Raw genomic sequence first — 14,507 nt, 5'->3', positions numbered from 1 at the left:
GGGGTTAAAAAGAAGAAAACTTAACTTTATAAAATTATTTATTCTATTTTAAGCCTTCTGTCATATTTTCCCATCCAGTTGTTTGGTTTCAGTGGTCCAGCTTTATTTACAGGCATATAAGATGAAATTGGGAGGCGTTCTGCAAGCTTCTTCCTTTTGCTTTGAGTAGCTTCCGACTCGTGTGCTTTGTGTTACCCGGATGAGAAGCGCTTGGTGCTTCTGCGCGATAGGCTCCAGCGGGCGGCGCCACGCGTACGTGGAGCGTCCGTGGCATCTGCTCCACTGAATGGAGGCAGTGTAGGCGGACTCTCAGAACGTGTACGTCCAGCCCTTTGGTTTTCCTTTTCCGTCGTCGTTCTCATGAAAACACTGTTGCTGGGAATGTGCGTGGGCCTGTGCAAGGGGCTCGGCCATCGGTAAGAGTGAGTGACCGGCCAGCGGCCGCAAGTTGACGTGTGGCCTCGGCTGGCCTCGTGCCTCAGACCCCGTGCGCTGGTGGCCCAGGACGCGCCCCCGTGTCGACCACAGATGTGACGGTGCTACTTTCCCAGGCTCCTGAGCCCGCCGGCGCGTGCGGCCTTGATGCCTCCTCGTGGCATTTGAGGTCTTTAGAAATTCATTTGTTTTTTCTTCAAAGCCCGCAGGATGGATTTTACAGTGATTTTGAAGTGTGTCATTGGATTGAATATCATAGGAACAAGCCAGCTGATTTCTACCTTGCACGTGAATATTTGATGTGCTCTCAAAACATTGAAGACACATTTAGTGCAGATAGATCACAAGAAGTTCAGTTTCTCTGTTTCCTCAGGAAATCATTTACACTCCAGCACATCACATGTGACCTTAGCGTGATAAACCAATGTGTTTCTCTGCCTTGGTATTTAAACAAACTACGTAGGTTGGGATAAGTCGGTTAGAAAACAATTCAAGCGACACCACAATCATCACTGAGATCCTGTCCCTTCCTGGGGACCGCCGGGCCCCTCACCAGCTCACGTGGTCTCTGTGTCCGTGGGTGCATCTGAAGGGGGCCTGAAGTTTACGTGTCCCCTAGAACGTGTGTAGCATTAGCGTAAATGTCTAGTTCAACAGCTTCATTGGGTGCAAGAAAACCATTTTTCCCGTATGATGCAGCGTTCAGGGGCGAGAGCCCTTGCCGACCCTGGCATCCCGCGTGGAGATCGGGCGCTCTGGGGGATTGTGGAGGTGGCGCTGCAGACACATGTTTTTGACTGTTTAGTTTGGAAGTTTACATTTTTTATGCTTCGTGTTGGTGTGTAATTTTTTGTACTCTTGGTGGCTAGGTTTTATCTAAAATCTTTTTTGGAATATTGCTTAACTGTTTTGATTTTATGATAGTGAAGCTTGTATTCAGTGTTTTGCCAATTGATATTATATGCTTGTAATAAAAGCAAAAGGAAAACCTACCTAGTTCTCTGAGGCTGGACGTTTGTTACCTAAGATGTTTGTAAGAGCGTGAGATAGGTGCCCTGTTAGGGTGATACGGTGTAACGAAGAGTGCCGTGGGTATTGGTGAGGGCGCACACACGCCACACTGGGCCCTCCCCTCCCACCCCAGCCTGGACCCTCACAGGTTAACGACTCTGCCCCACATGGCGTTTGTGACTGACTTCATGAAGCTGGTCCAGTGTTGGCGCCAGAGGCTCGATGGGAACTCTGGGAGCCCACACGCATCTGTGTGCATGGAGAGAGAACTGTCTTTGGTTGGTAGCTGTGTGTGCCAGGGAACCTGTGTGAAAGAAAACCTCTGATTCCCCTGAGCGGTGGGCCGCCGGTTGGAGTTGCGCCCTCTCTTGGCGTGTTGGGACACGTGTGCATACACAGTTCTCGTGAGGGTGCCCTCTGCCTCCCTTTTGTTCTGTCCAGGCCTTGGTGGGGGCGGTGAGTGATGCCCTCCCACGCGGGAGGTTCTAAGACTCATCTCTTCCGGGAACACCCTCACACACACACCAGAATAATTTTAATCTCGGCACTGGGCCCCGTCAGGTTGACACATGCGATCAGCTATCGCAGACAATTTACTATATCCATAACTTTTAATTTTTAAAGGTTAAGTAATTTACAGCAATCTTGAAAATCTGAGGAAACCAGAACTGAAAAAAAGGGAGAATATGTTGACCAAAATTATGCTCTCGTGGGTTTCAGATCATTAAACTTGAAAGATAAATTTAGTCTTAAGAAACTAATTTTACCTATTTTACTTATTTTTGGTAAATCGTTTACTCCACCTAACGAATGTCAGGGTGCCGAAGCCACGTGTAAATGTCCACGTTCACCGGGGCGCTGGGTGGGCTGCAGGGACGGCAGGAAGCAGGCTTCAGCAGGGCCCACGACTCCAGGAAAGAGTGAGAAGGAGATCAGCCAGGCCCAGGTCTCCCCTGCCCCCCGCCCCTGAGCCTGGGAGGAGGGGCTGCGAGGGACTGAGGGGAGGCTGCGCCCGCCTGTAGCTCACACAGGAGATTTGCTTCTCCAGCGAGACTCCATTTGCATGAAACATGCAAGTCCCGCTTTAACCGGCAGCGCTGTTACAGGCGTGATCCTGCATCCCCTGCCGTGAGACAGAGGCTTTGGAGGCCGCAGGAAAGGAGCACGCAGCACGCACAGCCAGGGGCCTCAGCCACACCTGCTGCCTGGCTGAGGATAAATGTCTCCCTTTGACTTTTGGTTCTTACGGATAAAACCCCCAGTGGGGCCAGCAGTCCTCGTTGCGGCAGCTGTGGCCAGGCCCGGGGCATGGGGCCCTCTTGCTAGGTCGGTAACCTCGCGGCGCCCACTCCCAGTTGCGCTGGAGTGCAGCCGTGCTCCTGTAGGTAACAGGCCCCTGCAGGGTGCGCAGGCAGCCCCTCCGTCCAGGTGGCAGGCAACACCCCATCATTTGGTGTGTTTTGCCTTTACGTGGCAGGTGGCCGTGGGAGGCCTGTCAGTCTCAACCACCAGCAGGCTGACGTATCCGTCAGACTCTTGTTGCAGCCTGATTGTCTCTGGATTTTATTTGAATGTGAAAATATAAACCATTTGACAATGAATCCTGTGGGGCTTTTTGTTTGTTTTTTTTTAACGTGTGTTGGGTACTATGATAACAAAGTTGCTTCTTTAGGAACATTTTTAGTCAAAAACCTTTTGAGGCATAAACAGATCTGGCCCTTATAACAAACAGACCAAGTATGAAAATGCACCGGCTAAGTACGTATTCTTGTTGGTGGGAAATGGCTTTTTCCACTAACACCTCAGGAAGCACAAAGCAGGCATTAATCCCAGCTCAGTCCTGGGAGGTGTTTCTGGTGATTCTACTGCTTACAGGCTGTTGTCTGTAGGACCCCAGGGCTTGGGCGGGGAGGTCCTGCGACCCCAGGGCTCTGGAGAGATATGGGGAATGGTCCCAGGACAGCCAGGGGTCCCCGGGATCCACACTTCTCTTCCTGGCCCCGCGTGGTGCTTTGGCTGTGCAGGTGTTACAGGTGTTACTCCCCCTGCCCCTCGGCTGTCTCTGACCCCACACCCAGGGCGGCGGGAGGGGCCCGGAGCCCCATCTCCCGCGAACGCAGCCAACACGGATCGAAATACTGCCTGATGGAGCTGCGGCTGGTCTGGGCCGCCTGCTCCCTCAACGCCCAGGTTGGCCTGTGACGGTTCCTTTTGAGGGCTTGCTTAGTGACGCTCCCAAGGGTGAAGTGGGGCCCCCGGGGGCCTGCCAGAATCGCAGGGTGTGTGTTCTGTTTGTCGTCCAGCGTGGAAAGCGCTTCCTCGCACTGTGTCAGTGTCGCCTTTTCACCCATGACGCTCGTGCGCTCAGACCCCCTTCAGGGTCTTGCAGAGGGGCTTCCGGGTTTTCCTCCCACAGGGCTCACGTATTTCTAGTTTGGCTTATTTCTTGTGTTTCCTCAGGGAGGCGGGGCACCTGCGTATATGGAATGGAGAAGACACTGGTGTTTGTACCCAATCTGCTGGTTCCGGGAGTGGCGGGGTGGGTGTCCTGGACGCCCACAGGCAGCAGTGTCACAGCAAACACACGGACCCCTGTGCTCCTCTGCGGGCTGCGTGTGCACGGCTGCATCTCGAAGAATGTTGGCGGCGAAGGAAGCTTGCTGTGCGTTCAGACTTGAGTGGGAAGACTCTTGACGTCTCCATTTAAGCACAGTTGTGGAGTTTTGATAAATACTGTTGACTAAGTCGAGAAATTTCCTTCTGTTAAAGCTCACTAGACATTTTAGTCTAGAATGTGTAATTTCCATTTTTTAAATTACAAATTTTAAGTAAAAAAAAAAATTTTAAGTAACCTTTCTGTTTTGTTTTTGGATTTTTAACACATACACAGATTCATGCAACCACCACTACAGTCAGGACACAACAGCTCCATCATCCCAAAGACCTCCTGAGTGCCGGTCCTCCTCTGCCACCCCCACCCCCCATAATTCCTGGCAGCCACTGATCTCCGGCATTGTAATCTTGCCTTTACCAAGGCCAAGGCGGCTCCAGCTCCCGCTCAGGTCCCCACAAAGGCTCCCAAGTAGAGACCTTTATCTGCCCATGTGAGGACAGAAGGACTAGTGTGACCCCTGGGCTGCTGTCTGCATGGGGCTGGTGTCCTGTGCTATTTGTATAAATAAACCTGAGGCAGGACCTGTCAAAAAAAAATGTCGTGTAAATAGAATTGTACGCGTCACCTTTGAGACTGGACTCCTGGACTCAGCGTACTGCCTTTGAGATCCATCCGAGTGGCCAAATGGCTCATATGTCCTGTGACGTGGATGGACCACAGTTTGCCGGTTCACCTGATGAAAGACTTTTGCATTTTCAATTTTTGATGATTGTGAACCTCATGTACAGGTTTGCATGTGGACGTAAGCTTTGTTTCTCTACAAAGTAGGATTTCTGGGTCGTATGGTGAGTGTATGTTTAAGAAACTGCTGAACAGGATTTCCCTGGTGGTCCAGTGGTTAGAATCCGCCTTCCAATGCAGCGGGCGCGGGTTCTATCCCTGATTGGAGAACTAAGATCCCACATGCCGTGTGTTGTGGCCAAAGAACAGAAAAAGAGAAAAGAAGCCTCGAGGGACAGTTTCCAGACCGGCCGCCCGACTTTGCATCTCCACCTGCGAGGCCTGAGCCATTGCAGCGCCCCGCATCCCAAAGTGCCAGTGTTCTCTTCGAGTTTAGACGCTTTTGGTGGTGTGTAGTGGTGTGTCACTGTGGTTGGAATTTGCATTACCCTAATGGCTTTCATGTTGATCCTCTTTTCATGTGCTTATCTGTCATTACATCATCTTTGGTGCACTGTCTATTCATGTCTTTTGCCTACTTTTTAACTGAGTTATTTTCTTACTGAGTTTTGAGAGTTTTTATATATTCTGGATACAAGTCCTAAGTTTGATATGTGATTTGCAAATATTTCTCCCAGTATTTATCTTGTGTTTTCATTTTCTTTACACTGTCTTTGGCAGAGCAAATGCTTTTAATTTTGATGAAGTCCAATTGATTTCTTCGTTTATGAATTCGTTTATGGATTACGCTTTTGATATCATGTCTAAGAACTCTTTGACAAAGGCCAGGTCATGAAGGTATTTTTCTGTTTTCTTCCAAACATTTCACAGCTTTGTGTTTTACACTGATGTGTGATTCATTTTGAATTAATTGTGAGATGTGAGGCTTCGGTTGAGGTTCGATTATTTGCATGTGGACGATCAACCGATCAACTTTTCAGCACTGTTGAAAAGGCTGTCCTTTCTCCACTGGATTCACTTGCACTGTTGTCAGAGGTCAAATGGCCATATGTATGTGGATCTGTTTCTGGACTCCTTATCATTAATTTCTGATCACTGACTGTGTATTTGTCCTTTGCTGGTACCATACTGTTTGGATAGTTGTTGCTTTATGGAAAGCATTCAAATTGGGTAGAGTGATTTATCCAACTTTGTTCTTCTTTGTAAAAATTATTTTAGCTACCCTGGCTCATTTACCCTGCCATATAAATTTTACACTCTTCTTATCTATATCTAAAAAATGTTCTGCTGGGAGTTTTGGAATTGTGTTAATTCTATAGATCACTTTGGGGGAGATTGACATCTCGACTATGTTGGTAACCGAGCAGGACCCTGGGCAGCCTTCCCGGGACAAACATTCCCCACCATGTCCTCTGCCTGCCTCTTGTTTATAGAAAACCTTTAGCCTCCTAGGCCTTCCCTGAGTTCCAAAGAATACATTTAATCAGAGAAGTGAGAAAATGCAGAAACAAAGGAAAACAGCCAAGCAAGACAAAATCATAATAGTTTAGCCATTAAATAGTCAAGGACCTCGAGGGCTATAGATACTATTCTGAGCCATATTCCTGAGCTGTTTTGCAGATTCTGAAACCCCCACCAGGTGGAAGAAGTTAACTGTATGATGCCCACAAACACATAGACTCGAGACTGGCTGAAACCAGAAGGTTGATGATGCTGACTCCTAATTACCTCACCACCAACCAATCAGAAGAACGTCCACAAGCTGATCACACACCCCACGACCCCGCTCCCTCACCCTGTCTTTAAAACCCTTTCCCTGAAAGCCATCGGGGAGTTTGGGTCTTCTGAGCACTAGCTGCCCTGGACTCCTTGCTTGGCTCCTGCAATGAATGCTGCCCTTTCCTTCACCACAACCAGTGTCAGCAGATTGGCTTTACTGCGTGCTGGTGAGTGGACCCAAGTTTGGTTCAATAACATGTTGAGTCTTTCAGTCTATGAGCATGTTATGTCTCTTCATTTATGTAGGTCTTCTTTCGTGTCTTTAGTCAGGATTTTGTGCATACAGATCCTGTGCATGTTTGGTTAGATTTATACCTAAGTCTCTCTGTCTGCTTTTCTCTCTCTCTCTCTCTTTCTGTCTCTTTCTCTCTCTCCCTCACACATGCATTCTTTCAAGGCTGCTGTTGTTTTCAATTGCAATTTTCAATATTTTATTGCTTTTTATTGCTTGTACATAGTAATAGGATTGATTTTTGTGTGTTACCCTATGACCATATTGTTTTAGATTAGTCTGGGATTTTCTACATAGACAGTCATGTAGTCTGTGAATAGGAAAAGTTTTGTATCTCCTTTTCCAATCTCTATTACCTTTATTTCCTTTTCTTGCCTTATTGCACTGGCTGGATCCTCCAACACTGAGTAGGAGTGGTGAGAGAGGACATCTTTACCTTATTTCTTATCTTAGGGGGAAATCATTCAGTATTTCACCGTTTAGTGTTACACAATTACACAATTCTATACATCACAATTCATAGAATTGTACACTAAAGGAAAAAGGTCTTAGTGTATCATAATTTAAAAAATAAATTTAAAAAACAGCAACTACCGTCAGTAAACAATTGGAATTTGAAATTAAAAACACAATACCATTTACATTAGTACCAAAAAGAAATACATAGGTGTAAATCTAACTAAATATGTATAAGATCTGCATGAGGAACTATAAAGTTCTGATGTAAGAAATCAAAGATCTAAATAGGTGGAGACAGAGTCCATGTTCATGGGTAGGAAGACTTAATACTGTCAAAATGTCAGTTCTTCCCAAATGGATGTATAGGTTCCATGTAGTCCCAGTTAAAATCCCAGCAGGTTATCTTGCTGATATTGACAAACTCATTCTGGGGTTTATATGGAGAGGCAAAGACCCACAAAAGTCAACACAATATTGAAAGAAAAGAACAAAGTTGGAGGATTCACACTACCCTACTTCAAGACTTACTATAAAGCTACAATAACCAAGACAGTGTGGTATCACTGAAAAAAGAGACAAACAGATCAGTGAAACAGAATAGAGAGACCAGAAACAGACCCATGCAAATATAGCCAACTGTTGACAAAGGAGCAAAGGCTATTCAATGGAGGAAAGGTAGTCTTTCCAACAAATGGTGCTGGAGCAACTGGACACTGATATGCCAAAAAAAAAAAAAAAAAAAAAGCGAGAGAAAGAAAAAAGAAACTAAACACAGAATTTAAGCCCTTCACAGTAATTAACTTGAAATGCATCATAACCCTACATGTAAAGTTAAAAACTATAAAATTCCTAAAAAATAACAGGAGAAGATCTAGATAATCCTGGGTTAGCAGCAGCTGCTTAGATACACCACCAAAAAGCATGAAAGAAAAAACTCGTCAGTTGGTCTTCATTAAAATTAACAACTTATGCTCTGTGAAAGATACCATTAAGAGAATAAAAAGAGGAGCCTCAGACTGGCAGAAAATCTTCGCAAAGCACAAAACACAACACATCTGATAAAGGACTGTTATCTAAAATATACCAGGAACTCTTAAAACTCAACAATAAGAAAACAACTCAAAAAATTGGCAAAAGTCCTAACAGACACATCACAAAAAAGATATACAAATGGCAAATAAGCATATGAATAGACACTCAAAATCTTGTCATTTGAGAATTGCAAATTAAAATAATAATGAGACACCTATTAGAATGTCCAAAATCCAGGACACTGACAACACCGAATGCTGGCGAGGTTGTGGAGCAACAGGAAGTCTCATCACTGCCGGTGGGAACGCCGAATGGTGCAGCCACGTTGGAAGATAGTTTGGTGGTTTCTCACAAAACTAAACATACTCTCACCATACAACCCAGCAGTCGTGCTCCTTGGTATTTACCCAGATGAGCTGAAAACTCATCCACACAAACTCTTCACAAACGTTTATAGCAGCTTTATTCATAGGTACCAAAACACGGAAACAACCAAGGTGTCCTTCAGAAGGTGAATGGATAAATAAAGTGTGGTCCATCCAGACAGTGGGATATTATTCAGTGCTATAAAGAAATGAGCTTTCAACCCATGAAAAGACAGAGGAACCTTAAATGCATATGACTGAGTGAAAGAAGCCAATCTGAAAATGCTACCTACCGTGTGATTCCAGCTATATGAAACTCTAGAAAAGGCGACACTATGGATGCAGTAAAAGAGATCAGTGACTGGAAGGATTTGGAAGGAGGGATGAATGGGGGGGCACAGAGGAATTTTAGGGCAGTGAAACTATTTTATATGATAATAGTGCATATATGTCATTATGCGTTTGTCAAAACCTGTAGAATGTACAACACAAAGAATGAACCCTAACGTAAACTATGGACTTTAGTTAATAACAGTGTATCCACATAGGTTCACTGTTGTAACAAATGTACCAACTAATGCAAGATAAAAATAACAGGGGAAACTGGAGGGGACGGGAGGGGGTGTATGTACATTCTCTGTACTTGACACTCAAGTTTTTTGTAACTCTAAAACTGCTCCAAAAAATAAAGTCTATTAAGTTTTTAAATAGACAGCAACTGAATTTTTATTGAAATATAGTTAATTTACAATGTTGTGTTAGTTTCAAGTGTATAGCAAAGTGATTCAGATATACAGGTATATCCTTTTTCAGATTATTTTCCATTACAGATTATTACAAGATATTGAATATAGTTCCCTGTGCTATACAGTAGGTCCTTGTTGGTTGTCTATTTTATATGTAGTGTGTGCATCTGTTAATCCTAAACTCCTCATGTATCCCTGCCCTCCTTTCCCCTTTGGTAAGCATAAGTTTGTTTTCTATGTCTGAGAGTCTGTTTTGTAAATAAGTTCATTTGTATCAATTTTTTAGATTCCACATATAAGTGATATCATAGGATATTTGTCTCTCTCTGTCTGACTTACCTCATCTAGTATGATAATCTCTAGGTCTATCCGTGTTTCTGAAAATGACATTATTTTATTTTATTTTATGGCTGAGTACATTATAGTGTGTGTGTGTGTGTGTGTGTGTGTGTGTGTGTGTGTGTGTGTGTGTGTGTATCACATCTTCTTTATCCATTCATCTGTTGATGGACACTTAGGTTGCTTCCATGCCTTGGCTATTGTAAATAGTGCTGCAGTGAACATTAGGGTGCATGAACCTTTCCAATTTTTTTTAATCTTTATTGGAGTATAATTGCTTCACAATTATAAGTTTGCTTCACAAACTTCACTGTGTTAGTTTCTGTTGTACACCAAAGTGACTCATCCATGTGCCTACATATGTCCCCATATCTGCTCCCTCTATAGCCTTCCTCCCGCCCTCCCTATCCCACCCCTCTAGGTGGTCGCAGAGCACCGAGCTGATCTCCCTGTGCTATGCGGCTGCTTCCCACTAGCTAGCTATTTTACGTTTGGTAGTGTATATATGTCCATGCCACTCTCTCACTTTGCCCCAGCTTCCCCCTCCCACCCTGTGTCCTCCAGTCCATTCTCTATGTCTGCTTTATTCCTGCCCTGCAACTAGGTTCATCAGTACCATTTTTTTTAGAGAGGCACATGAAAAGATGCTCAACATCACTAATTAGTAGAGAAACGCAAATCAAAACTACAATGAGGTATCACCTCATGCCAGTCAGAATGGCTATTGTCAAAAAATCTAGAAAGAATAAATGCTGGAGAGGGTGTGGAGAAAAGGGAACCCTCTTGCACTGTTGGTGGGAATGTGAATTGGTACAGTCACTATGGAGAACAGTATGGAGGTTCCTTACAAAAAACTAAAAATAGAACTACCATATGACCGAATTTTTTTTAATGGACAAAAGATTTGATCAGAGACTTCTCAAAGGAAGATAGACAATGGCCAACAGGCACATGAAGAAGTGTTCACCGTGAGCTTCAGGCAAGCAAGTTAAAGCCAAGATGAGACACCATTACAAACCCACCAAAACGACTAAAACTTGAGACTGTTACAGACTGTTTGTGTGTCCCCCCCCCAGATTCATGAGTTGAAATCCTAAACACCGGTGTGATGGTGTTAGGAGGTGGGGCCTTTCGGAGGCGATTCAATTGTGGACGGATTACTGTCCTTCTGGAAGAGCCCCCGAGGGCTTCGTCCACCCTTCTGTCACGTGAGGACACAGCGAGAAGCTGCCCTCACCAGACACCGAATCTGCTGGCACCTTGATCTCGGGATTCCAGCCTCCAGAACCGTGAGAAGTAACTGTGCTGTCAAAGCTCCCGGTCTGCAGTGCTTTTTGAAAGCAGCCCAAACGGATTGAGAGGCTGACAGGCCAGTTGACGAAGACGTGGGACTGGTTCTCCAGGCATCGCTGGCTCCGCTGACGCCCCCAGAACAGCTCTTGTGTTTCTTCTCAGTTGGGCCGGACCTGCCCACAGCCCAGCACTGCCACTCGTGGGAATTTACCAAAGAGAAGCAGAGGCGGACGTCCTTAAAGGGACTCTGCTGCAGCTCTTTACGACTGAAGTGCACACGACCCCATGGTCATCTGTGGGGACACAGCGAGCGTGGGGCCTCCGCACGCCCGGCTCCGCCAGGTGGGCACAGCCACCTCCAAGACACGCGGAAGTGCTGGGCACAAAAGGGAACCTACCACACGACCCCGCTCACGCCCAGGAGAGGAGCAGACAGACCAGGAGCTGGAGGTGGGAAGAAGCCCAGCAGTTGCTTCTGTCGGGGAGGATTGCGGCTGCGCGGGAAGGGGCATGGGGGAGCTTTCTGGGGTGACGGGCAGATCCTGCATCTTGACCAGAGGAACAGGTAACCTAGAGTTTGTCAAAAATCATCGAACTGTGCACTTAAGGTCTGTGCACATTTCTGTATGTAAATTCTTCCACGATTTAAAGGAAGAACACAAAAGGAGACTTTGGTGTCGGCGGCCCCTGGATCTCTGGGGTTTTCTCCACCCTCTCAAGCTTCCGTGCCCCATTCTGCCCGCCTTGATGCCACGGGCCAGTGGGATGTCCTGCAGGGTGTCCAGGGGACCTGGGCACTCTTCAGACGACATGGCCACCAGGAGGAGGTCCGCGCTGAGCGCACACTGCTGGCTGTTGTAGGGAGTGCAGGCTGCCCACCCCGAGACACAGTGACCAGCGGCTGCGCACCAGGTGCGGGGGCCTCGCTGACCCCTGGGGAGGAGGCGTCCTCCGGCACCTGTGAGGTCACAGGCTTGGTGAGGGTCTGGTGAAGTAAAGGGGCGTTGGGGACCACCGGCCGCATCATTCTGGAATCTGTTCTGGAATCCGCACCCTGCAGCTTGGGGTTGGGAGGGGCCCTCGCGGTGTTTGCTGGGTACAGCATCTCCATTCCAGCCCGTCCACGGAAGGGCACTGGTTTTCTCCACTTTAGGACCAGCTCCAGAGTCCTTGCCGGGACTCAAATCTCAGAGCCGCAGGAGAGCACCCGCCTTGTGCCCTGCCCACTGCCCGGCACCCTCGGACCCAGATGGCGGAGCTCAGGGTCCTGTGGCCCTGCCCCTCCGACCCAGCCCAGTCTGGCTGAGGCAGGACCCTACTCTCTGGGCAGCAGCTGCAAGAGGAGGGCGACAGCTTGCGGGGAGGCCGCCCTTCACGCTCAGGCCTCCAAGGGAAAGGGGTTCAAGATGGCCCCGGGCTCCCTCCGGGCACTTCCACCCCGTGAGCTTCGTCCCCAGCAAGGCCCAGCTCAGCGCAGGAGACGTGGTGGCCTGCCGCCGTCACAGCCCTGTCCTGGGCAGCTGTAGCGGGACAAACAGGGTCTCTGGATAGGCTGCCCGAGGCCCCTTGAGTCAGGGTGTCGACGCCCTTTAGGATCCTGGTGGCACCAACAGTGACCAGCTAGCTGCCTTGCAGCCTTGCCGTGGCTGTTATGGCCTTGGTGCTGGGCACGTCACCAGGGGACAGGTGTGGTCACTGGGTGTAACCCTCCCCACTGGCCAAAAGCCACCCCTCCGATCTCATCCTGAGGGCCTGCTTTCTCAGTCCACTTTTGGTGTGGACAGTCACCCAGAATTCACCCCAAAGACAAAGGCTGGTGTCCAACTCCTTCACCTGGAGGTGCAGAATTACCACGTGAGAAGCAGGGGTGAGATTCGGGGATGGAAGGCAGCCAGTGTGAAAGAGCAAAGCAGCCCTGACATCCAGGAGCTGAGCCCTCACCACCACCACCCCCGGGAGCCGGCCCCACCCCCCCACCAGGTGCTGGCGTCCCCCTTCGAACAGAAGCAGTTTCGCACGACGCACCACCAGGCAGAGCCGCCCTGATGGATCCAGACATAAACAAGAGCGCGTAGTAACTGCATCCGAGCACAGACAGAACGTAAACTCTGACCACAGAAGTGATCCAGCATCCCCGCCCTGGCCGTGTTTAGCGATCACAGTGTTACCCGCTAGCCCTCTCCCCTCCAGATAAGATGTACTGAGAAGCCCCATCACAGAAGGTCCCCCAGTTCCTGATGGCACCTGAGCCAGGACGAAGCCCGCTTCCTCAAACTCTCCACCCAAATCACCCGCCGTCCCCCAAATCCTAGAGGTCCCTTCCCACCGAGACGCCCATCGTGTGTGTTCGCTCCCTAACTTGCTCTGCTGCAGGGCACTGCTGGAGGATTTCAGCTGCAGGACATTGGCACAGAAGAGGCCCCTTCCTGAGCCAGCCTCATGGTGACCAAAGGTTACTCCTGTGGGGGAGCTTGGGACTTGGGGGACACGTGCCTTGGAGATGTTCCCTGTCTGGTTCCAGGTGGAAGGAGCTGGGGTAGCTCACCCGCATCCCCCCGCCACCCCCACCCCCCCGCCGGTGCTACAGTGTCAGCTCCCTGGGACTTGCGGCTGGACACAAAGGCAGAGCTGCCGTCTGGAAAAAGGTGTCAGACGAAGCAGCGGATGCGGGCAGCCGGGAGGTGACCAGAGTGACCAGCAGAGAGTCCCGGGACACAGGCGGCCACCCCGTCAGCTGCTCTGACGGCTGATGTAACTGGACATATTGGGACTTGGATTTGCCCCCTTTTTGTACTTTCTACTTGCTTTTCTCCCCCCTCGTTTCTCCCCCTATTGATCAAATCAAGGTTTTTTCCATTTATTCTTCCACAAGTTGGTGAGTTAAATATACATATTTATATTCTATTATTTCAGTCCTTTAACCAATTTATGATGACATACTAAAAACACAGCAATCTATTTTTATGTCTTCTCTGTCCTATGGATAATTTAGAAGTTTAATTTCCAAACATGGGGGTTTCTGAACCTTTCTTTGTTGTTAATCTCTAGACTAGCTGCCCTGAGGCTAGACCGCGTGTTTGGTTTTTGGGGTATTTTGTTTTTCATTTTGCCATGCTGAGCGGCTTGTGGGATCTTAATTGCCCGACCAGAGATCGAACCCGGGCCGCCGGCAGTGACAGCGTGGAGTCCTAACCACTGGACCGCCAGGGAAGTCCCCCATGTGTTGTGCTTTTTGCCAGTTCCATGATTTGTTGGGACTATAGCTTCATGGCCCGGTCAGCAGTTAATTTTTGTAAATATTCATGGAACTTGAAAAGAATATGTAATTTTCTGTCCTTTTCAGTTGAGTGCGAAGTTCTACGTATGTTCAGTAGGCCAGGTTTGCTAATTGCGCTCTGAATCTCTGTATCTCTTCCTGATTTCAGCTGCTCGCTCTGTGTTCTGTTTGTTACTGAAGGGATGTGTGAGATGCTTTCCCACAGAACTTGATGGTGATTGAATTCATGTTCTTACGTTGTGTT

The 14,507-nt window shown here is 47.9% G+C and overlaps 1 protein-coding gene across 2 annotated transcripts in view; it reads left to right on the top strand.

The window, feature by feature from the left end:
* PCGF3 (polycomb group ring finger 3) overlaps nucleotides 1-4,283 on the top strand; it is a 57,822-nt gene extending 53,539 nt beyond the window's left edge. For both annotated transcript variants that reach the window (XM_082653705.1, XM_082653704.1), the window contains exon 10: nucleotides 3,907-4,283. In XM_082653705.1, coding sequence (XP_082509831.1) covers nucleotides 3,907-4,140 — 234 coding nt within the window. In that variant the 3' untranslated portion in view covers nucleotides 4,141-4,283. The remainder of the gene's footprint in view (nucleotides 1-3,906) is intronic.
* Nucleotides 4,284-14,507: the final 10,224 nt, after the last annotated feature.

Source organism: Grampus griseus (genome assembly GCF_964374135.1).
Source record: "Grampus griseus genome assembly, chromosome: 4".
Taxonomy (NCBI): domain Eukaryota; kingdom Metazoa; phylum Chordata; class Mammalia; order Artiodactyla; family Delphinidae; genus Grampus; species Grampus griseus.
The sequence above is the reverse complement of the archived record's forward strand: the minus strand, read 5'-3'. Positions and strand labels throughout refer to the sequence as shown.